Source organism: Nerophis ophidion, linkage group LG11 (assembly GCF_033978795.1).
Source record: "Nerophis ophidion isolate RoL-2023_Sa linkage group LG11, RoL_Noph_v1.0, whole genome shotgun sequence".
Taxonomy (NCBI): domain Eukaryota; kingdom Metazoa; phylum Chordata; class Actinopteri; order Syngnathiformes; family Syngnathidae; genus Nerophis; species Nerophis ophidion.
In genome coordinates, this window is record NC_084621.1 from 40,359,185 (window position 1) to 40,385,530 (window position 26,346).

Consider the following 26,346-nt stretch of genomic DNA (forward strand, 5'->3'; position numbering starts at 1 on the left):
GACATACTTTTTCCATGAAAATCGGCGATACTGACTGGTGGCCAAATAAATGCACATCTCTAGTGAAAACCCCTGCATTCCACTTTAAAAGGTATTTTAACATAAAGTACAATGAGTCTATGGTTTTAATGTATGGTGTTTCATATTCTGCTCTGGTTTCGAGTTATTTTCATATTCTCTCTCTTTCTCTGCTTCAAAAATAATATTCATCTCTTGACTAATTAATGGGAAGGCTCTATCTTTCACATCATTTATTATTCAGTTGAATCACTAATTTGTACTATTCTGTAGGAACAAAAATGACCAGCATGATTTCGGTGAAGTGGCTTGTCTGTGCAATTAGATAGAAACAATCATTTGAATAGAATTATCAATCAAAACCTGCTTCCCCATGGAAAATGGTGAATAAGGTATAGCCTCAGTCCTCACTTTAACATATTGCCATAAAAAAAGCTCTCTAATTCCAAATCTTGTCCTGTTTCAGCCTCCTAAATACAGTAATATATATCTCCCAAAATGATGTTAAAAAATAAAAAATATATACAAAGCATGACTTATTCATAAAACACACAACGTACTTGTAAAATGCAATTTTGCAGAGAAAATTTTATCCTTGACTTTCAGTAAATGATGATGAATTATTAATGTGAAATCACTGCATTTCACTGAAATAATGAAATAACTAAAATAATATGTGAGGTTTATTATGCCTATTACTCTGTCTCAACCTAAACTAAAATGTAAGTTTTTTTTTTCAATACGAATAACATAAACAGCATTAACTGGTGTGTTACTTTATATTCTAATACAACAAAACAATTAAAGAATGAACTGGTCTTTTTTTGTGTGGTTTGAAATTGCAACTAATTTTGTGCATACATTATTTAAAGTTCATGATGGGACAAGTGGTAGGAAATGGATGGATGGATGGATGGATGGAAATAAATCACATCACTGACCCCTGCTGGACACCTTACTGTACAACATTAAACTCTCTAATTTGACTTGCACACGTATTAAAAAAATAAATCCAGTATCCAATACGATGCTATCACAGAAAGCAAAGAATCAGACTTGAGGCTCATTTGTGCTGATTACTCATTTGAAGGTGAAGCTCTGACTTGTCTGTCCTCTTGGCCTTCACACACTTAAATAAAGCTATGCCAGGAATAGCAAGGCTGGGGATTCCTGCCAGGATAAAGATGATCACATAAATCCAAGGTGGATAGGACTTCTCCTGCAGGGTTGGGAATTTCTCCTTAAAATAAATAACATGTTTGTTATTAGCAAATACCGTCTCCTAGTAAAATATGCAATGCGATCGTATACCGATTCTGGATCCCAGACTTTGTAAGAAAGCTTTTCAGAAACTTTAGTGATGAAGTAAAAGATTACGATGAAGATCATGATGAGAGGACTGATGACTCTCCATGTTGCCTGCCAGAACATGTTGGGTTTGTGTCCAATCATGAACTCCACGTCATTGTTGAACCTGAGCACATAAAACATTAATGGCAAAAAGTTGATTTTCTTGATTTACTTGTTTATCTTGCACAGTTATTCTCAATATATGGTACTTGTACCACTGGTAGGCGTGCATGAACTTCATCTAGTGCAGGGGTCGCATTGGGTTAAAAAAAATGAACCACAAAAACATTCATGAAGTTTGGTTCTTTTATGAATTTATTATGGGTTCATTAAAATGTGATCAAATCTGTTGCGTCAAAAGTATAAATAGAACAACATACATTATCATTTTTGGCTATGTAGAAAAGTGACAATCAAATCAAATTAGCTTCATGGTATGATTATTGACACCTGTTGACTTCTCTGAGCCCATTTACATAGGGCTCATGTGATGCAGTCATTAGACTCGGTTACAAACGCGACAATGGGAATGTCAAAGGAACGTTGCACACATCTGAAAAAAGGAATCATTGACTTAAACAAGTCAGGAAAGTCACTTGGAGCCATTTCAAAGCAGCTTAAGATCCCAAGAGCAACTGTGCAGACAATTTTTCGTAAGTATAAAGTGCATGGCACAGTTTTGTCACTGCCACGATCAGGAAGAAAACGCAAGTTATCACCTGCTGCTGAGATAAAATTAACCACGACTGTATATATATATATATATATATATATATATATATATATATATATATATATATATATATATATATATATATATATATATATATATATATATATATATATATGTATGTATGTATGTATGTATGTATGTATGTATATATATATATATATATATATATATTCTGTATATATTTTCTTCACACACTAATTGACTAAAACGTGCGCCCACTCGCCACACGCCCGCCCGACACTGCGGCGTGAGCGCGATGATGTCACGTTATGGATGGTAAAATACATTTTTAGACAATATGATATGCCTGAGCGGCTAGGAGTAACAAGAAAATAGATAAGATAAGAAAGGACACATTTATTTAAAAAACTTGAGAATTCCCACAGGCCGAATTTTGGACCCTAGTGGGCCGTAGTTTGGGGAACCCTGATCTAAACTTTACCACTGCCTGGTATTTTTTCCTATACTTTTATTGTAATATTTTCGGAATGTTTTTGTTCTCTTTTTGGCCAAAGTAAGACAAAGAAAACAATCTGAAGTTGTCTATTTTTTTGTTTCAATGCCTTGATTTTAATAGCCCCCCTCCGTGGGACCCCTGAGCTCAAAGGAGTTGGACACCCCTGATTGTACAGTATTACAGTATATGTAACATCTGCAGCAAAAAAAAAAGGGCAGCATAAAATAGAGATGGGACCCAGCAGAAAATAGACATGATAAACAAAGAGAGGTAGCTGACATAGAAGCAGTCGGACAAATAAAAAAATGAAAAAACTTTAAGACTTCCCGTGGGCCGTATTTTGGACGCTGGCCTGGCCGTAGTTTTTGGACCCCTGATCTTGTGGTATGCCAAGACATTGCTTAATAAAATATTCAAACACAGTGTTACTGTTCAAATTGTGTGTACTGTTACTGTGGCCAAAAATATTAAATATACCTGTTGAATAAAACCTTTTTTGATAAATATTTAGGACCACTACACAACTGTATTTTAATGTTAGTCATTATGGTGGTACTTGGTAAAACCTTGTATAAAGTTTGACAACCACTGCTCTAGCACATCAATTGTTGTGCTTAGCCAATAGCTAGAACATCATCACATGATAGAACATTGTAAACATTAATGACTGTTCACTTTACCACAGAGCTATCCTTGTTAGATGCTTGGAAATAGTTTTTAATGAATTTGTCTATACTTTATATCATAAATGTAGATAATATAAATAGCTATAAATAAAGTAAAGGCCCTATTGGAAGCTTAATAGTGTCCTTTGTTTGGTATCAAGTATTGCATGTAAAAAGTTAGTAAAAACAATAGTTTTTAAATGTATCCAGTTAAAATTATACATCATAAAACATCCACTGTTATAGCTTAGGTGGGAACCACACCTTTATTGGAATTTTGCCTAACATTTCCAATCCTTGTAAGACAAGCACACATATGTTTTTATTTTCTTGTGCATTGTAATTCGTAAAATAAGGCAAGTATGAGGTGGCTAACAATGCAGCTAATAGGGGTAATCTATTGCACCCATAAAGCCCTCTAAAAACAACCAAAAACTGTCAACAATTCTCTATTTACATATTGTGACCTGATTGTTATTATAAGCGCTAATGCCAAGGAACTACTTTTAGCGACGCCGTGATCACAGAGAAGTAACCAACTTTTGCTGCTATGTTGCAGCTGCTGCATCCCCTCTGACTTGGTAAAAGTTTGTTCTGTATTATAAGTCTTGCCTCTTACCTGTAGTAAGGTTGTGGCCATAAACCGAGAAGTGTGTCAACTTTGACATAAACCGAGTAGTTAGTCAACATTGACATTTATGTAGAGTACCATGAATTGATTAACGTGGACCCCGACTTAAACAAGTTGAAAAACGTATTCGGGTGTTACCATTTAGTGGTCAATTGTACGGAATATGTACTGTACTGTGCAATCTACTAATAAAAGTATCAATCAATCAATCAATCAATGCTATTGACAGTTTAACAATATCATCATCTAACATTAGACCCGGAGATGGCGAGAATGACACAAAAAACGCTTGTTTGCGCCCACTTTTAAAGATTAAGATTCATTCTTTATCTAAATGGGAAGATATAAACATCCCATCAGTCGGTATCCCAGTGAGAGCAGACATTGTACAGTAAGTGATTTTTGAGCACTTAACAATTGTGCTAAAAGCTGGATCTGCTAATTATTCAGCGTCTAAAACTTGTAAATCATCTTCTATATATTCAGGCTCAAAAATATGAAGTTGTGGCTCATCATTTGACCCAAAGTAATCTTTGTTGTCTCTCATGAAGTCTGCCATGATTGGTAGTTGTTGTGGTTGTTAGAGGAAATATCGAACGCTGGGATGCGTCTGTGAAACTAATTTGCCGCCTTATGCATAAAAAGAAAATACGTTAATATTACATGTAATTTGGAATGTGCCTGTTACAACATTACATATATACTTGCAGTGTGGACATAAAACGATGATGGAGGTTTTAGAGCGCTTTATAGGCGGAATAGAGTGACTTTCATTAGCTCCATTGTCATCTGTCTTTTGCTAGTGTTTATTTATGAGTTAGAACACATTAAATTGTAGTGGAATACTGATATATTTCTTGGGTTAGCTAAAAAAAACATGTTCTCAAAAATATTGCTACCCATTGCTTTAAAACTCTTGCAAACAAAAGCATTTTTATGATAGATACCAGTATTTATAGTAATAAATATTTGAGTAATGTTGCTCAAAATGTACTGACAACTTGGTAGGATTTTGTAAATAAGGTTACATACAGCGCAGACCAATACTGCCAGGTCCTATCTCCTCTGTCTTGACGCTGATCCGGATCATCACCTTACTTGTTCCTTATTACATGTGTGACATATCTTGAAGGTTTCTTCAAAATCTGCATGTACCTTTTTGAGCTATGTTGCTAACTAACTAACCCTAGTGAATTCATAAATAGTAATAATTAGCAGATATGTGACTAGAGGGGAAAATAACTGAAACAACTAAAAAGTAATACAAATCATCGTAGCTAATGACTGACCCCGAGCTTTGAAATTGTGACCAAATATATGGTTTACCTTACTAAATATTGTATTTTTAGCATGCCGATGGTTCGTATTTTGACATATATCTTGGAGGAAGTAATTTAGAAACATAATTTCTAAAAACAAATGATTTCAATTACTTTGAAATTGTATGTTTATAATGTCATTTAGTAGGATTTTTGGACAGAAAATAACACATTTTAATGAGTGGTAAACTGACATTTCTTGGCTGATGTGGTAAACGCTTATTTTTGAAAATGTGCTTTATACTATGTAAAGCGCTTTGAGTCACTTGAGAAAAGTGCTATATAAATATAATTCATTTCACTTCACTTTATTCCTATGAAATAACATAACCTGAGTCGGCAACCGGTTGTGACATCACACCCAACCTAGGTACCGTAACATGGCTTTTACGTGACATTTTTTTAATGTTTTACTTGAAAGCAAGTCATTTATTTGTTCAGAACATAGTAATAGTTTTTTCTGAAGTACCATCTATGTTTATCTTAAAGAGACATTCGCCAATTTGTTATCCTTATCTCTGCAGACAAATTAAATTGTGTGATTAATTTGTGTTTATCCATGATTAATGTTTTGTTATTATATGCATGAGTTAATGCAATAACTTTGACAGCTCTAACTACAACAAACTAATACATTTAGTATGATTTTGTACAAAAATGTATTAATTTCACATCACCTGTCTATTCCATAAATGTAGACCACGGAGAACATCTCGCAGAACCCAACGACCAGCAGTGGTATGGATCCACCATAGGTGTCAAAGAGAGAAAGCCAATAGTTCCCTGAGCCTTGGACAAAGATCAGGCCCACCAGACAGCACAGCAAACATATCACACCTGAAAGGAAGAACACAAAATTAAGAATATATTTGCCATTTCCAATATATTCATCAGAGTGTGCAAACACGAACCAGTAATGGCCTCCTTCGGCCACTTCTTGGGAAAAACCTTGAGGTCCTGCAGCGGAACCACAACTCCTTCTATGTTCCCGAACATAGACGACAGTCCGAGGCTAAAGAGCATAATGAAGAACAGGACCGACCACAGAGGGGAAAAGGGCATCTTGGTGATAGACTCAGTGAACACGATGAATGCCAAACCCGTTCCTTCAACTCCCTAAAAAAAAATTGAACACATCAATGAAGGGCTCACAGTATGTGCATTATACATAATACACATACTGTATTTCCTTGAATTGCCCCCGGGGCGCTAATTAATTTAAAACCTCTTCTCACTCCTGCGCTTACCAAAGGCATGCGGTAAAAGTAAGCATGCGCTAATTATTTTAAAACCTCTTCTCACTCCGGCACTTCTCCCGACCGAAGGCAAAACCTAGTAACTCACTTCTAGCTGATTTTGAGAAAACAAAGGAAAACCAATCTATCTTGATGCTGTCTTACAAAGATCTACAAAGTCATCAAACCTATAGATGTTTTCTTGAGCTTTCATTTTCTTGCCGATTGAGCCATGGATTGAATCTGCTCTCATGAACGCGTGCCCTTTCTCCAGATATTTTATCACAATCTCGGGTGGGCCCCATTCTGTGTTTGCACATTGGGTAGGAGCCGTGTACAGCGTCCAGTTTTTATTTTGACCTCCAGTTTTCTGCCCAAAAGAGTATGCAAGGGGAAGAATCAAGAACAATACATTTAATGAAGGTGCTTGCAACGTCCTGGGCCAATCTTCCAAATATCCCCTCGTGCCATAATATCACATAATCAGATTGACCGTCGGCCCCCATTCGTGCAAATGTCTCATTAAAGACAATAAGGCGACTGACAAAGAAGCTCCAATTGGTCCCTTGAGATACTAGGTTTTTCTGTTGTATCTACGCAGTTATATGGTAGTTGCTAGGTCCTGCCATGCGCGTAACAGCTTACTTACGGAACAAATTACAATATCGCATACACTAATGTAAAGCGTATCACCTAGGAACTCCAAAATTATTATCAGCTCAGTTTTGACCAAAATTGAGTTACTGGGTTTTGCCTTTGTGTAGTGAGTCTTATGCTGCGTTGTGTAGTTTTTTAAGTAAGAGACACTCCACCGTTCCGTCGTTTCATCATTTGTTGGCCACCTGTTTTAGAAACACGAAACACATAAACAGGTCTCTACTTTTCTGGCGGAGTGATACCTCATCAGCAAAAGTCCGATAGAATAGGAAGTAAATATCCGAAAAAAAACGCAGTCACTTCCTGCACCGGACATCCGGTTCTTCAAAATAAAACCAATAATTCAAAATAAAACATAACACCCTGTCTCGTTCATAATATAGCGCAACAACATCACACTATTGCATTTGGATGGGAGACTTACCAAAGGCATGCAGTAAAAATGTGAGTGTGATGTAAGCTTGGACCTTAAATGCTACTGATTAGCTCTTAATCATCTTCCCTTTATGCGATTTCAAATAACCGGTATTGAAATCAGCCTCCTCCATTTTGAAAATTATGACAGGGGAAGTGTCACTTGTGACGTCACGAGTTTGACCCGGCGGTAATACTTAGCATTCAAGGCAGGCGCATACTATATGCCCTGCGGCAATTCAAGGAAATACGGTATGTATAATACATATATAAACATATATTTTTATAATACATACATATGTATGTATATACATTTCCAAGTGTGAAAATAAGTTATTGGTAAAATTACAAAACCCACTAATTGCGCCGATATATCACATAGTAGAGTTCAAACTGTAAAGTGAATTATATAGCCATTTTCTCTAGAACTCAAAGTGCTTTACATAGCCACACCCATTGTCTAAGTTACATTTAAACCAGTGTGGGTGGCACTGGGAGGAGGTGGGTAAAGTACCTTGCCCGAGGACACAACGGCAGTGACTGGGATGGCGGAAGCGGGGATCGAACCTGGTACACTTAAGTTGCTGGCACAGCCGCTCCACCATTATGGTCACGCTTTGAGTTTAAAAGGCCTACTGGATTTTAGCTTGAACCTTACATTATTGTAACGTGTTCAATGGAAATGTGCACCCAAAAATTATACCCTGTAAAAATATTTTCTGATTAATGAACTGTTATGATTGATGATGCATTGTGTTTGCTAATATTAGTACACATATAATATTCGACCACAAAAGGTTTTTACTTTGAGTAAACATTGACTAAGCAGGGAGGTAGTGGGTCCTATTTTTATAGTCTTTGGTATGACTCGGCCGGGGTTTGAACTCACGACCTACCAATCTCAGGGCGGACACGCTAACTACTATTTGTAGATTCTAAAATTTGGTGCCACCTCCAGCAGGTGTTGTCCCAGACAGCAGCCTGTGTCACCCACCAGTTGACAAAGTCAGTGTTCTAGCGAGACGTTCTCCCAATTAGAATGTATGCATCCTCTGCATCTGTGCATGCATGAATCCAAGTAATGTGGAATTGTAATTGTGTATTGAAGGATTCTTTCACGTAAGTACAAACGTTACGGTAGATAATGCTATATTTTTTATTTTGTCATTTAATATACATATTACTACAAACTATTAAGCAATCTAATGTGTAATGCATCAGGTTATAGATTCCGGTGCCGCAAGGCATGCTGGGAGCGCTTTCAGTTTCCTTTCCAAAAAACAGCATAACCTATTTATTCATACATTTAATCATTTGTAGTGTGGAACATAAGGATGGGTACCAAATTCAGCACTTTTAAAGTTTAAGTACCACTGATAATCACACACAAACTAAGTGTGGTGAAATTACTCTACATTTGACCCATCCCTTTGTTCCACCCCCTGGGAAGTGAGGGGAGCAGTAAGCAGCAGCAGTGGCCGCACTCGGGAATCATTTTTGGTGATTTAACCTCCAATTCCAACCCTTGTTGAGTGGTAATGGGTCCCATTTGTATAGTCTTTGGTATGACTTGGCCGGGGTTTGAACTCACGACCTACTGATCTGAGGGCATACACTCTAACCACTAGACCACTGAGCAGGTTTCATAGACACAGACTTAATTCTGTCAGTTCTACTATGTGTCGATTCCAGTAAAATTATACGGTGCAAATTTTTTATTCTTTTGATGCGTGTGACCTCAAGACGGGTTGCAGACAAAACATCGGCTCAAACACTTGGCGGTTAAACGAACGCTCAAGCAGCACTCAGAGCGGACCACCTTGAAGTAATGTTACAATTTTTAAAACCAACAAAGCATGATAAAACACTCAAACGTACAACAAGGCTCCACTTTTCGAAATGCTCTCGCTCAATGCTTATTGGGGTTTCCATAGACATTCTACCGATTAGCATTAACGATATTAAATAGCGATTTTTAACACCTCCAAATCTGGTAAGGAAAATTGCAATTACGATGCACGTTACGTTATGCAATAAGTACAATACTTACAGTATTAGCCCTTTGTAGGGCGCAACACAAGACTAGATACAACTTAATGGCCAGAATTCAGTAACAGACCATTTTTTATACATTTCTTCCTTCTAAAGTAATGGAATTGCAACTGCATGCAAAGTCTACAACAGCATTTACTGTAATATTTGCAAAAGAGACTCAGAAATGAAGAAAACAAGACATGACAACTAGTCAGCACATCTTCATCAGCTCACTTATAGAAATGTTTTCATTACTAAACAAATGAACATTTATTAACACATGAAAGACATGAAAGATGGCCAATTCTCTTGAAACATGTACTGTATGTTGAATTATAAATAGAGTCACTAAATTGGCCCTAGTGTGTGAATGTGAGTGTGTAGGTTGTCTGTCTATCTGTGTTGGCCCTGTGATGAGGTGGTGACTTGTCCAGGGTGTATCCCGCCTTCCGCCCGATTGTAGCTGAGATAGGCACCAGCGCCCCCCGCGATCCCAAAAGGGAATAAGCGGTAGAAAATGGATGGATGGATGGATTTATCGTTACTGTACGGCCAAACATTGCAATTAAAAAAGTAGTCTGTTTGCCCACGCAAAATGTGCCCAAAAAATCTCAGTGGTGTTGACTATTTACTGTGAGGAATGTAATTATTATTTATAGAATGTGTTTTGTTTTCACATTGTTGGTGTTAAGAATGGGTTAATCTATTAATTAAAGTACATTATTTCTTATGGGAAGAATTTCTTTGGTTTTACATACAGTTTGATTTTTGTTCCTTTAAGAGCCGATCACTACCAAAAACTAAGGTATTCTAACCTACTCTAACTTGACCAGGCTCCACTGTAGTCATTCTGAGATATATGAAATGTTTACCTCACTACAGGGATCTAATCATGAAGGATAATAACAATAACTGCGGCAATAATTCCGACAGTTGGTATTAAACTAAAGTTATCAAAAAACTACACTTTGATAAACAGTGCTAAGATGAAAATGAGAGACAGTAACATCTTTCTCCATTAAGAAATGACTTACCCCAATCTAAACTCATATAAACACATTGCTGTCTGAGCAGAGAAAATATTCAATTATGCACATTGAACCTACAAGCTGTGCTTGCTTACAACAGAGTGATCGTTCAATAGTCAGAGGAATACGAGACAAAGGTGTTTTTACAGTGCGTTCAAGAACCACTGAACAGAGTAGAATGCAACAACGCCTTTTAGAAAAAATAAATAACAATTTCACTTATTTGTTACGCACTTTTTATTTAAATGGGGCGGTATACCTCGGTTGGTAGAGTGGCCGTGCCTGCAACTTGAGGGTTCCAGGTTCGATCCCAGCTTCTGCCATCCTAGTCACTGCCGTTGTGTCCTTGGGCAAGATACTTTACTCACCTGCTCCCAGTGCCACCCACATTGGTTTAAATGTAACTTAGATATTGGGTTTCACTATGTAAAGTGCTTTGAGTCATTAGAGAAAAGTGCTACATAAATATAATTCACTCAAGATTCAAATAAGTCTTAACATGCTACAGTAAAAACTATGGTTGTACGCAATACTAATGAATCATATTCGGTACTTTACCGCTTATGAAAAGTACCGGTCCACAGAAGTGTAGAACATGTTAAAAGAGAAAGTAAGCAGATATTAACAGTAAATGAACAAGTAGATGAATAATTCATTTTCTACCACTCGTCTTTATTAATTTTGACAAACTAGTAGAATGGAAAATGACACAATTGCATACGTCAGCGGATAAATTAGGAATCCTTTTGCTTACTTACTACTAAAAGACAAGTTGTCTTGTATGTTCACTATTTTATTTAAGGACGAACTTGCAACAAGAAACATATGTTTAATGTACCGTGAGGATTTTTTTTTTAAAATAAAGCCAATAATGCAATTTTTTGTGATCCCGTTTATTTAGAAAAGTACCAAAAAGTATCGAAATAATTTTGGTATTGGCACCAAAATATTGGTATCGGGACATCACTAGTACAAACCATTATTTAAAACAATAAAAGCTTGGCCAATAAAACAGATAACATATTATAACAGCAAAACACTACTAGTGAAGCATTTTGCAAAATGCACAAACTTGTTCAACATATTTCAGTGTGTGTAGTAGTGAATTTTGAGCACATTCAACATAATAACACACACCGTCATAATTAACACACACCATCATAATTTTGCTCACGATGACGTGACGTGAACTTTTCATGTATGTAATTACATCCCTACCTCACTGAGAAATGTATTTAGATCACAGCTGCTCAGGTCCAGGCCTTGAACAACACCAGGTTGAGTTGCATTGAAATGTTGTAACGCCTCTGTGTAGTTGTTGGCAGTGACGTGGCCCTCAGGAAGATCAAACGTATTCAGCAGTGTCAGGATGTTGCTGGAATATAAAAGGGAAATACATCAAGTGAAAAATGTGTCTGGTGTATAAAAGTGAGCGGGAATGTGACGTACCTAGCAAGGCAGCTGTCAAACCGTTGCGTGGCCCTGAAGCCAATGACGGTGTAGATGACCGTAGCAGCAAACACAGACGTCAGGCCGTTTATGATGGATATGATCACAGCGTCCTGTTCACAGTTGTTACTGGAATAGCATTGATTCCAAATGATGCGCATGTGGCTCACATCGTACAGTAAGTCATCACTTACAGTAAGTCATCACTTACTGTACAGAGTTGTAGCTGGAGAAGGAGATGAGGCCGCCAAAAGCCAAAGAGAAGGAGTAGAAGACTTGAGCACCTGCGTTCATCCATGTTGCAGGTTTAGCCAGCTCTGACAGCTGCACAGTGGAAACATTTCATCATAAACATAAACTTGTTTTTGAAGCAATTAGTATTGCTGCACGAATACTGCAACCACATGCTTAGGTACATGCAACTGGTTGAGTAGATTACTCAGACAAATAGGCTGATAAACTATACAATAGGAGTGTGAATCTTTGGACATCCATCCATCCATTTTCTACCGCTTATTCCCTTTGGAGTCGCGGGGGGCGCTGGTGCCTACGGTGGGGCAAAAAAGTATTTACTCAGCCACCGATTGTGCAAGTTCTCCCACTTAAAAGGATGACAGAGGTCTGTCATTTTCATCATAGGTACACTTCAACTGTGAGAGACAGGATGTGAAAAAAAAATCCAGGAATTCACATTGTAGGAATTTTAAAGAATTTATTTGTAAATTATGGTGGAAAATACGTATTTGGTCAACCATTCAAAGCTCTCACTGATGAAGGAGGTTTTGGCTCAAAATCTCACGATACATGGCCCCATTCATTCTTTCCTTAACAAGGATCAATCGTCCTGTCCCCTTAGCAGAAAAACAGCCCCAAAGCATAATGTTTCCACCCCCATGCTTCACAGTAGGTGTGGTGTTCCTGGGATGCAACTCAGTATTCTTCTTCCTCCAAACACGACAAGTTGAGTTTATACCAAAAAGTTCTATTTTGGTTTCATCTGACCACATGACATTTTCCCAATCCTCTGCTGTATCATCCATGTATCCATTTTGGTATAAACTCAACTGGTCGTGTTTGGAGGAAGAATACTGAGTTGCATCCTAAGAACACCATATCTACTGTGAAGCAAGGGGGTGGAAACATCATGCTTTGGGGCTGTTTTTCTGCTAAGGGGACAGGACGATTGATCCGTGTTAGGGAAAGAATGAATGGGGCCATGTATCGTGAGATTTTGAGCCAAAACCTCATTACATAAGTGAGAGCTTTGAATGGTTGACCAAATACTTATTTTCCACCATAATTTACAAATAAATTATTTCAAATTCCGACAATGTGGATTTCTGGATTTTTTTTTTTCCATATTCTGTCTTTTACAGTTGAAGTGTACCTATGATGAAAATTACAGACCTCTGTCATCATTTTAAGTGGGAGAACTTGCACAATCGGTGGCTGATTAAATACTTTTTTGCCCCACTGTATCTCAGCTACAATCTGGCGGAAGGCAGGGTACACCCTGGACAAGTCGCCACCTGATCACAGGGCCAACACAGATAGACAGACAACATTCACACTCACATTCACACACTAGGGACCATTTAGTGTTGCCAATCAACCTATCCCCAGGTGCATGTCTTTGGAGGTGGGAGGAAGCCAGAGTACCCGGAGGGAACCCACGCGGTCACGGGGAGAACATGCAAACTCCACACAGAAAGATCCCGAGCCCGGGATTGAACCCAGGACTACTCAGGACCTTCGTATTGTGAGGCAGACGCACTAACCCATCCCCCACCGTGCTGCCCATCTTTGGACATCTAATGATTTAATCTGATCTCTGAGGTGATGGTTCCATTCAGAATCCATTCTTGATTCAAACTCATTTTATCTCTGGAGCCGAATGGAGGAAAATCTGTGCACACGCAGGCTGGACAATTAAAATTATGGCATTAAAACTAAAAAATAATGACAACTTCAGATTTTTTCTTTGCCTTACTTTGGCGAAAAACAGAACAAATACCTTCTGAAAATATTACAATGAAAATATAGAAAAAACTACCAGGAGCAGTAAAATTTAGATCCATGAAGGAATGAAGAAAGTGAATGAATGTTTCCAACTGAATACATTTAGGTATGCATAAAAATTTGTTTTCTTTTGTATTGTTTTTTTAATGAATTAAGTAACGTTTATGACAACCTTTTTCCAAAACACAATATAGAACCTGAACCGAGGATGTCGTTGTGGCTTGTGCAGCCATACTTGCCAACCTTGAGACCTCCGAATTCGGGAGATAGGCGTGGTGGTGGGTGGGGGGGGCAGGTTTGGTGGTAGCGGGGGTTAATATTGTAGTGTCCCGGAAGAGTTAGAGCTGCAAGGGGTTCTGGGTATTTGTTCTGTTGTGTCTATGTTGTGTTACGGTGCAGATGTTCTCCTGAAAAGTGTTTGTCATTCTTGTTTGGTTTGGGTTCACAGTGTGGCACATATTTGTAACAGTACTCAAGTTGTTTATGCGGCCACCCTCAATGTGACCTGTATGGCTGTGTTCATCAAAAATGCCTTGCGTGCGTGCGTGCGTAAAAGCCGCATATAATATGAGGCTGGGCCGACACGTTGTTTGTATGGAGGAAAAGCGGACATGACGACAGGTTGTAGAGGACGTTAAAGGCATTGCCTTTAATCATCATCAGCCGTTGTCAGTCCACTGCTGGATGAGCCTCAGCATGTTTCTGCCATAGTGAACAATCTCTAGCTGCTCCCTGACACTGCACTGTTCCCCAATATTTGTCTATTTCATCTTGGCATCTCACTCTCTGTCTTCCTCTATTTCTGTTCCCATCCATGGGTCTCCATGATTTAATTAGGGAAGTCCATCTATTATCTGTTCTCCTACTGATATGTCCAGCCCACTTCCACTTACTTAATTTGATAGTTCTCATAATGTCTTGGACTTGCGTTTGTTTTCACACCTATTCATTTGTTTTTCTGTCTTTATATGTGATTCCGAGCATATTTCTTTCCATATTGTGTTGTGCTGCTGCTATTTTCTTTTCCATTTTATTTGACAATGCCCAGGTTTCAGCTCCATATGTCATGGTTGGTAATACGCATTGATAAAAGACCTTTCTTTTTAGGCTTAAAGACCTTTAAGGCATGCCCCAAATATTGTTGTCTGGGTGGAAATCGTGAGAAGTTCCCCTGGAGATTTTCGGGAGGGGTACTGAAATTCAGGAGTCTCCCGGAAAAATCGGGAGGGTTGGCAAGTATGTGTGCAGCCCTTTGAAACACTTGTGATTTAGGGCTGTACAAATAAACATTGATTGATTGATGATTGATTGATAGAATGTGAGATATAACAGGATAATGCATACATTTATCATTTGTTTTCAAAACGGTTACAAAAACGTTGGACCCCAAAAATCTACTGTGGGACCCAGTTTTAATGACATAATTGGGTCCTCGGCCATTTTGAACATTTCTAGCGCCAACACTGATAGAGCATTGGTGAGTGCAAAACAGCAGCAGGTGGCTGTAGCTTGCGGGCCGGTTCTAATGCTAATCAATTATCATCCCGGGGGCCATAGATAATTCAAGCCAATTCTCACAATGTATTGTTCGGTGTAATGATTTTTATGAAACTTTTTGAAAACAGGTTAAACTTTGGAAAAGCTTTTTCTAGTGGCATGGAGGTGGCTTAAAAACATATTTTTACAATATTTATACATATATATAAAAAATGTTTTGAATCAGGATGAACAAGAATCTATTTGGATGTGAATCGATTTCTTCGTACACCTCTACTGTACAACAAATACAGCAACTGTATATCCATACTTTTATGACAAGTTTCATGGAAGTCAGTGCTATAATTTTTTCGCATTTGTGCTTACTAACAGGCTTGAAAACAATTAAAGCCATGGATATATGATAAGCTCCAGCGCCCCCCGTGACCCCTAAAATGGACAATCAGTAGAAAATGAATGGATGGATATATGTTTTCATGTTAAATGTACAGTATATGGCCTTTTTCAATGTATATGTAATCATCTCATCTGTCATCTTCTCCATAGTAGACATAGGCTTGCAATCATGCTCCTTTTAAGGCATAAAGAAAAACGAAATAGTAGTATTTGTTAGTAATATTCCATATAAACCTGAAGACAAAATGTTTTTTTTTTTGTCTTCTAGATTTAAAATATGTTTGGGTACAAGAGATGCATAGATGGAAACCAACAGGCGGAGCCAAAAAAACTTCTTTGGAGCTTTTTTCCTGTCACACACCCTAAAGAAATAATATCGTATTGCTTATGCTGAGACAAAGATGGCTATGCTGATAGCTGAAAGCAACATCCGGTTCTCATTTGCGGATGTCTACAACAAAATCCGTGAAGGATGTTCCCGGATACGGAGATCGCTCGCCAATACGCAAATGGCAGAACAAAGGTTACTCAAATAGTGAAAGGTAAGTGTGTTTTTTTTTTAGTAACCAGCAAGCACAGTACAGTTAGTAGAACAAATGTTTTTATTACTGTGTATTTGATAAGTGCCGTCCGAAATTCAACTATTTATTTTATTCATATATATAATAAAATAAATATATATAGCTAGAATTCACTGAAAGTCAAGTATTTCATACACACACACACACACATATATATATATATATATATATATATATATGTATATATATATATATATATATATACATATATATATATATATATATATATATATATATATATATATATATATATATATATATATATATATATATATATATATATATATATATATATATATATGAAATATATATATAATACTCGAGTTGGTAAATTATACGCCACCCCTCTTAACCACGCCCCCGTCTCAAGGTTGGCAAGTATGTATTGTACAGATTCATGCAATATTCCGAAGTGAATTGAAAATGTCTCCCATATGAATTTATCAAAGTTGCAAACAGGAAGTGAAAAGTCAAATTTCTGAAATTCCAATTGATATTTTTTGGTTTTGTCTTACAATCAACCACAATTGTTTCAAACTGTTCCGAAGTCAAAATGCTCAATTCATCCGGGACATCTGACCTCTTTGTACTTAGTGCTAACATGCTAACTGTTAGCATTTTAACCAATTGTGTAGCTTTAAAACTAACACATATTGTTAGCTAGTATTATCTTGCTATCATGCAAACACTCAGCATGTATGTTAGCCTGTTGTGTAAACTAAAAGTCATACATATTGTTAATTGGTGTTATGCTAATACTTAGCATGCATTATCTAATAGTAGGTAAAAAATTTCAAGTCATGGATTGTTACTTGCCGCTTTCTTGCTCGCGTGCATTGCTGCCACTTTTTAGCCGCATTTTATTTAGCCAATTGTGTAGGTATGAAAGTAAAAGTAATGGATATTGTTACTCTCTGCGATCTTGGAGAGGTATAGCTCGGTTGGTAAAGTGGCCGTTCCAGCAACTTGAGGGTTCCTGGTTCGATCTCCGCTTCTGCCAACCTAGTTACTGCTGTTGTGTCCTTGGGCAAGACACTTTATCCACCTGCTCCCAGTTCCCCCCCACACTGGTTTAAAAATGTAACTTTGATATTGGGTTTCACTATGTAAAGCGCTTTGAGTCACTAGAGAAAAAGCGCAATATATAAATATAATTCACTTCACTTCACTGCTACAATGTTCACGTTTAGCATGCATGTTAGTTATATTTAAAACTTAAAGTATTGAATATCATTACCTGGTGTTTTCTTGCAAGCATGCTAACACTTGTCATGCATATTAGCTAATTGTGTAGGTGTAAAACTAAAAGTCATGGGTATTGTCACTTGATAAAATCATGTAGCATTCTAACACTTAGCATGTATTTTAACTAAATGTGTAGTTATAAAACAAAAATTCATAGATGCAGTGTTGTTACTCGGCGCTATCTTGCTAACACTTAGCATGCATGTTAGCCGTATGTGTAGTTGTTAGATAAAAGTCATGAATATTATTACTTAGTGTCATCTTTCTAGCATGCAAACACTTTACATGCATGTTAGCCACATGTGTATGTATCGTTATATTTTTACTTTCAGAATTTGGAAAATGGCGGAAATTAATTTCCCAGAATTTTTCATTGTATTTAAATATTCAAAATTGAGGAAAAGTGTGTTCCGAGGATGTTGTAGTCGTAATGATTTGTGCAGTCCTTTGAGACATTTGTGATTTGGGGCTATATCAATAAACATTGATTGATTGATTGAAAATAATAAAAAGCATTAGTTTAGTATTAATAAATTCACAAAGTTTTTTAAAGTGCTTTGAATAAACAAAAACAATTAACTTACATTGGGTGTGAAAAGAAACTTGAGCCCACTCAAAGATCCTTTCAGGCTCAGCCCTCTTATCAGAAAGATGGTCAGCACCACATACGGAAGCGTTGAAGTCACATACACAGCCTTCAAGATGAATAAACACATCATCATTATTATAAGTGAACAGAGTATTTTATATCATGTCATTAGGAAGTTATTCTGTACCTTCCCTGTAGTCTCGATACCACGAACAATGCATATGTAAAGTACAGACCAGGCACAGATGTGACACAGTAAAGTCCACCACTGTATCCCACCATCATCCACGATGTTGGTGGTGGTGTTTAATGTCTCCCTGTACCAGAAATAGTCCACAGGCGAGCTCCTTTCACACTCGAAGACCAGTCCTGCGAACATGAAATCACTTTTTTTCTCCCTAATTCACAAGTATTGTTGAGTGGTGGTCCTGCTGTACCTGTTAGGTTGTCATTCATAGGACACTGACTCCAGGGCAAAGGCTCTTGAAAGGAGTTGAAGAAGTACCAAAGAATCCAAGCAATAATGGTGTTGTAGTACAGACTGATGGTTATCGATACACACATGGAGGCGATACCTAGACATACAAAATGTTGATTTATTTTTCTTACGTTTTACTTCAACTTACAATAGGCACTCACCAATCCCAGTCAGGTAAGGATGAATGGAGGACCACACTCCTAGACTGCCTCCCCTCAAACGCTGACCGATGGCAAACTCAATATATAAAAGTGGGATGCCTTCAAGGACCAGCAGGATTAGAAAGGGAATCATAAAGGCCCCTGCAAGAAACAGTCGGTCTTTATTCGCCTCGCAACGTTTTGGAAAAAGCATCCCTCAACCGTTGGAATTCATTACAATTTTATGAGAGCCCTGGAGATTAGAAGTGGAAATCGTTGGCCAACTCACGATTCCATTTGATTCTGATTCTTGGGGTGATGACTGTATAATAAAATAATAACAATAATAACAAAAATTATAGCTGTTTATTGTTTTTTATCCAGAAATGTAATCTTAAAAAAACATATATATGTATATATATATATAGTACACAAGTTCTCCTCATTCAATGCATTTTCATTCTTTTTATGACTATTTACATTGTAGAATAGGGGTGTGGGAAAAAAACGATTCGAATACGAATCGAATCGTTTATGTTGTGCGATTCAGAATCGATTCAAATTTTTAAAAAATCGCTTTTTTTTTTATTTATTTATTTTTTTTATTATTTTTTTTTTTTATCAATCCAACAAACCACTACACAGCAATACCATAACAATGCAATCCAATTCCAAAACCAAACCTGACCCAGCAACACTCAGAACTGCAATAAACAGAGCAATTGAGAGGAGACACAAACACGACACAGAACAAACCAAAAGTATCGAAACAAAAATTAATATCATCAACAACAGTATCAATATTAGTTATAATTTCAGCATAGCAGTGATTAAAAATCCCTCATTGACATTATCATTAGACATTTATAAAAATAAAAGAAAGTGTCACAGTGGCTTAAACTTGCATCGCATCTCATAAGCTTGACAACACACTGTGTCCAATGTTTTCACAAAGATAAAAGAAGTCATATTTTTGGTTTGTTTAATAGTTAAAACAAATTTACATTATTGCAATCAGTTGATAAAACATTGTCCTTTACAATTATAAAAGCTTTTCACAAAAATCTACTACTCTGCTCGTATGTCAGCAGACTGGGGTAGATCCTGCTGAAATCCTATGTATTGAATGAATACACAATCCTTTTATTTTTTATTTTTTATTTTTTTGTCCTGTCCAGCTTCTTAGGCAAATCATATAGTTGATGTAGATGCCCATATCGGCTGTTCAGATTTACTTTACAAAAGAGAAGTGTAAGATACTTCTCTTGTTGTCTTATTTGAATGTGACTTTATTAAATGTATTTATATTATCATTTGGTGCAGCCGGGCCGAAGCAGGAGGGGATAGAAAGAAAAAAAAGGAAGACAGAGGGGGAAATTGTGGGGATAAGAGGGGGATTAGACAGAGAGACAAAAACAACAACAGCAAATACAACAATAACAACAACAACAATAGAACAACACCAGTACATACATAATATGTACAAATATGATCGTAAAAGTGATAGCAAATAAGCAGTTAGTGAAATAAATAATATAGTAATGACAATGAGCATTTTTACACTAAAACTGGAGCAATACAAATACCAATAGAAAAAGCGCTATTGATCATGAACAAAACCAATAGATTAACTCTATTATCAACAATACAGTTGTTCAAATGCAACAATACGTATACATAATGATAGCCAGAAAGATAATAACAATTTAAAAAAATAAAAGAAAAAGGAAAAAAAAGGAAAAAAGAAGAAGGAATACCGAAAGATGAAAGGGAAGAGAGAGAGGCAACCTATATTAATCTTGTAGATTGTTATAGTAACAATGGTTTAAGCTCTGTCAATATGCCTTGTGTTACCCAGTTTACCCTAGGGCAACAGCATTGATATATATTTGATGAAACATGATTATGTGCATGAGTGTATGTATGTATATGTACTTGTATATGAACAGAATGTGTATATGAATGTTTGTACAGTGAATGTATATGTACAGTATATGTATGTTCGTACCATGAATGTGCACGTGGATGGGCGGACTTGGAGTATGTAGATATGTAATGTATTTGTGTATGTATGTGGGAGCGTAGGTACCAATGTATGGACGTTTGTATGTATGAGTAACGGTGTGTGTTGTGTTAGTATATGTGTGTTTGTATGTACAATATATTTGAGCCCTAGTGTGCGTGGGAGCCAGAGTGCGGACCCAGCCGCCCAGAGAGCCCAACCCAAACAGCAGGTGTGGTGCCCAGGGAACCAGGGATCACCCGCCCCATGCAGCCAGACCGGCCAGCGGCGGGAACCCCAGAGCCCGGCCCACCGCGTCGCCTGGAAGAGCCGGCAGCAGGCCGCAGACAGACACGCACGGCAGAGGACAGGGCACGAGAGAAGCAGCGGACAGCCAGACCCCAAGCCAGCGAGAGAGAACCCCCCACACGGGCAGAAAAACGGGACGCCCCGCCCGGGGGTACCCAGACACTCCCCGCAGCCGGACGGGAAGACCGCCCCCGCCCCACCAGCACCCGGGCCCCCCCGACCCCACCCCCACCCCCGGGGAGCACGGCGCGGCCCACACCAGGCCACCCCACCCGAGCCGGCCGCCACAGGACCACCCAGCGCAGGGCCGCGGGGACCACCCACCCCACCCGCAGGGACCCCATCGGGAAAAAAATTGTTTTTGAATCGAGAATCGAATCGAATCAAAAAAATCTATATATTATCGAATCGTGACCCCAAGAATCGATATTGAATCGAATCGTGGGACACCCAAAGATGCACAGCCCTATTGTAGATTGTCACTTAAGACATCAAAACTATGAATGAACACATGTGGAGTTATGTAATTAACAAAAAAGGTGAAATAACAGAAAGCCTGTTTTGTATTCTTGTTTCTTCAAAATAGCCACCCTTTGCTCCGATTCCTTTTTCGCACATTCTTGGCATTCTCTCGATGAGCTTTAAGAGGTAGTCACCTGAAATAATTTTTAATTCACAGGTGTGCTCGAAGCTCTTCGAGAGAATGCCAAGAGTGTGCAAAAAAGTAATCAAAACAAAGGGTGGCTATTTTGAAGAAACTAGAATTTAAAACACGTTTTCAGTTATTTCAATTTTTTTTTTTTGTTAAGTACATAACTCCACGTGTTCATTCATAGTTTTGATGCCTTCAGTGACAATCTACAATGTAAGTAGTCATGAAAATGAAGAGAATGCATTGAATGAGAAGGTGTGGCCTGTACTGTAGAGATTGAGAGAGAGAGGAAGAGAGCGGGAGAGGGAGAGAGAGAGAGAGAGAAAGAGAGACAGACAGAGAGAGATACAGAGAGATCATTCATCCACTTTCTTCCGCTTGTCCTTTTCGGAGTCGCAGGGGGTGCTGGTGTCTATCCCAGCTGCATTTGTGCGGAAGGCGGTGTACACCCTGCACAAGTCGCCACCTCATCACAGGGCCAAAACAGATAGACAGACAACATTCACACTCACATTCACACACTAGGGGACCATTTAGTGTTACCAGATCAATTATCGATTATTATGAATCGAATTAGAATCGGAATAAATAAAACAATTTTTTTAGTACCCCCACTCTGGACTTTAAATAACACCCACTATTACACTATTTTCATAGATTCCAAACTTTTTTGGTCATTGAAAATGTCTGTTCCATCTAATATAGTAATGCTGCCTGAGGCTGAGCCAATCAGTGGTCACAATACGGAACAGCCCACTAGGATTGGTTCGGTCAATATTATAATAGCATTGATGTTTTTTTTTAATTATTGAAAATTTGTAATTTAGGTCAAAAATACATAAAGTATGCAAAGTTCGTAGCATTTATGCGACAAGAGACAGCGTATGTGACGTAAAAGCAGGGTTTCCACAGTGTCACTAAATGAGTGACAGGAGAAAAAGCTTATTCAAAAAGCACAAATATTGGACCCTATTTTCTTTTTTTTGTGTAGACAATTTTCAAGAGAAAAATACTCTTATACTCATATAAATGTGGTATTTATCACTTGACTATAGTGAAGTGAATTATAATGGGTGTGAGATTTCCTTGCCCTTACAGTGGGGCAAAAAAGTATTTAATCAGCCACTGATTGTGCAAGTTCTCCCACTTAAAATAATGACAGATGTCTGTAATTTTCATCATAGGTACACTTCAACTGTGAGAGACAGAATGTGAAAAAAAAAATCCAAGAATTCACATTGTAGGAACTTTAAAGAATTTATTTGTAAATTATGGTGGAAAATAAGTATTTGGTCAACCATTCAAAGCTCTCACTGATGGAAGGAGGTTTTGGCTCAAAATCTCATGATACATGGCCCCATTCATGCTTTCCTTAACACGGATCAATCGTCATGTCCCCTTAGCAGAAAAACAGCCCCAAAGCATGATGTTTCCACCCCCATGCTTCACAGTAGGTATGGTGTTCTTGGGATGCAACTCAGTATTCTTCTGCCTCCAAACACAACAAGTTGAGTTTATACCAAAATGGATACATGGATGATACAGCAGAGGATTGGGAAAATGCCATGTGGTCAGATGAAACCAAAATAGAACTCTTTGGTATAAACTCAACTCGTGTTCGGAGAAAGAAGAATACTGAGTTGCATCCCAAGAACACCACACCTACTGTGAAGCATGGGGGTGGAAACATCCTGCTTTGGGGCTGTTTTTCTGCTAAGGCGACAGGATGATTGATCCGTGATGAGGAAAGAATGAATGGGGCCATGTATCGTGAGATTTTGAGCCAAAACCTCCTTCCATCAGTGAGAGCTTTGAATGGTTGACTAAATACTTATTTTCCACCATAGTTTACAAATACATTTTTTTAAATTCTTACAATGTGAATTCCTGGATATTTTTTTTTCACATTCTGTCCCTCACAGTTGAAGTGTACCTATGATGAAAATTACAGACCTCTGTCATCATTTTAAGTGGGAGAACTTGCACAATCGGTGGCTGACTAAATACTTTTTTGCCCCACTGTATGTGGGCTCTGTACCGAGGTTGTGGTTTGTGCAGCCCTTTAAGACACTTGTGATTTAGTGCTATATAAACAAACATTAATTGATTGATAATTATATAGCGGTTCTTTCTAGTGACTCAAAGTGCTTTACATAGACTTCCCAATCAATATCCCAACTTCAAAGGCGACCAGCGCCAAAGAACACATTGTGTTGGAGGTCTGGCTGTAATAGGACACATGCAAACATAAAACTAAACCGCTGTGGCAGCATGTTTTTCAGTCCGTCACGTGGACTTAACAAGAATGGCAGCCTTGTAGATAATATAAACGTCTTATCTTGAGTTGGGTTGAGTTTGAGTTTATTTGGTACATGCAAGCATACAACATAATACATCGCCTTTTCCAGTTTCTCTTTTCAACAAATTCGAAAAGGAGTAGGAAGAAACAGAGTTTATTCAATCCTACCCCTTTTTTTTCACATAACAGTTGCTAAAACTTTTGTTCACTTCCTGTTCTAAATTTATTCACAATATACTCCATAAGTAATCACAATAAAAATAAATAATAATTGGTGAAGTAAGTTATATCTCATATGGTGAGATGAGTAACATTGTTTTGAGAATATCGGGATACTATATAGAAATATTGTTAACACTTTAGTATGGGGATCATATTCTAAGTAAGTAGTGGAGGACAGAGTAAAACAACTTGCACTGAGCCTAGTCTATAAAATCCGCTATACCTCGCTGATACCGCAGTACATGTCAAATTTCTTCCTTAATGACCCCCATAACCACAAAACCCAGGGGGAGCTCCACAAACCACATTAAACCCAGATTCCGATCTAACAAAGGTCTTAACTCATTCTCTTTCTATGCCACATCAATATGGAATGCACTCCCAACAGGTGTAAAAGTAAGTGCATCTCTATCCTCCTTCAAAACCGCACTAAAACAACACCTCCAAGCAACTTCAACCATTTACTAATACCATCCCCCCTTCACATTCCGTCTCCCCGGATTGTAAATAACCTAATGTAAATAATCAAATGTATTTCTAATGTATATATTTGTTCCTATGCTATCTGAACTCACTATGTTCTCTGCTCGCTGTACATATCCTACTAAGTCAGACCTACACTGTTTCAATGTCCATTTCTCTGATGATGCAATTGTTGATGACTGAAGTATTGATATCAACCAAAATCTCCTCATCTCACCCTCCAGATTGTAAATAATGTAAATAATTCAATGTATATACTCTGATGATTAACTTGTGTGATGACTGTATTATGATGATAGTATATAATTGTACCATGAATTGATTAACATGGACCCCGACTTAAACAAGTTGAAAAACTTTTTCGGGTGTTACTATTTAGTGGTCAATTGTACGGAATATTTACTGTACTGTGCAATCTGCTAATAAAAGTTTCAATCAATAAATCAATCAAACAAAGACTAAATTTAGAGTTATTAGGACACTAGGGGAACATAAGGTTAGGGTTAGGGTCAAGCAATAATTCTGAGGTTATTGAGCGAAGACTCTTAGTTAATGGCTTACTGGTTGTTTGATAAGGATATGCAGAATAAGGCATTAAGTAGTTAATAATGACTAATTAAGAGCCAATACGTTACTAATGTGCATGTTAATAAGCAACTAATTAATGGTGAGTATGTTCCCCATACTAAACTGTTACCATGAATTGATTAACGTGGACCCCAAGTTATACAAGTTGAAAAACTTCTTCAGGTGTTACCATTTAGTGGTCAATTGTATGGAAAAAGCTGTACTGTGCAATCTACTAATAAAAGTATCAATCAATCAAAAAAACAAAATATTTTTGAAATGTCAGAGATGTAACCCGCTCTCCAAGTATTACTTACCTCCAATTAAGGCCCCGCCCTGTGAATGATCTCTAATTGGAGCATTTAGGGTACATGAAGTGTATCGGGTGTCACCCACCTCCTCCATAACTCTGACACAAATAAGGGAAGCGCCAGACATTTCCCAGTCCTACACAGAAGCCCACGCAGGTCAGCATGTACTGGGTCTTGTTGTCCCACTTGGGCCTGTCCCCGGCCTCGTCGTGCTCCAGCTTGTCCAGCTGCTTGTGGGACAGTATTCTGTCATCCAGGCCCGGGTTAGGAAGTGTGAGCTTCATGATCCGTCAAACACTTGTGTTATTGTGGTGGTGACACAGTGGCGTAGTGTACGCTTTTGGGGTGTAAATGATGTCTCCAACTTATAAAGTGCAGCTCTGTTATTCATTGACAAAGGAGTGGTGTTGGTGAGCATCAGGCTGCTGGAGGTGGGACACCTGTTGAAGGGCGGCAGCGACACACATGACACTTGTGTGGCGTCTTATCTGCTCAAGATGAGTTATTGCTCTTTAAACTTTATGGGAAAGGCAGAATTTAACTTTAATGATATTTACTGTACAGGA

The 26,346-nt window shown here is 37.9% G+C and overlaps 1 protein-coding gene across 1 annotated transcript; it reads right to left on the reverse strand.

The window, feature by feature from the left end:
• Positions 1-459: 459 nt before the first annotated feature.
• On the reverse strand, positions 460-26,105 carry LOC133561431 (sodium-dependent neutral amino acid transporter B(0)AT1-like). Its single transcript, XM_061914725.1, has 12 exons — positions 25,866-26,105; positions 18,957-19,097; positions 18,755-18,892; positions 18,505-18,686; positions 18,313-18,423; positions 12,202-12,314; positions 11,991-12,119; positions 11,760-11,916; positions 6,085-6,289; positions 5,851-6,010; positions 1,330-1,492; positions 460-1,258 (listed from the first exon to the last, which is right to left on the reverse strand). The coding sequence occupies exons 1-12, from the start codon at positions 26,062-26,064 to the stop codon at positions 1,082-1,084; spliced, it is 1,875 nt and encodes a 624-aa protein (XP_061770709.1). The 5' UTR covers positions 26,065-26,105; the 3' UTR covers positions 460-1,081.
• Positions 26,106-26,346: the final 241 nt, after the last annotated feature.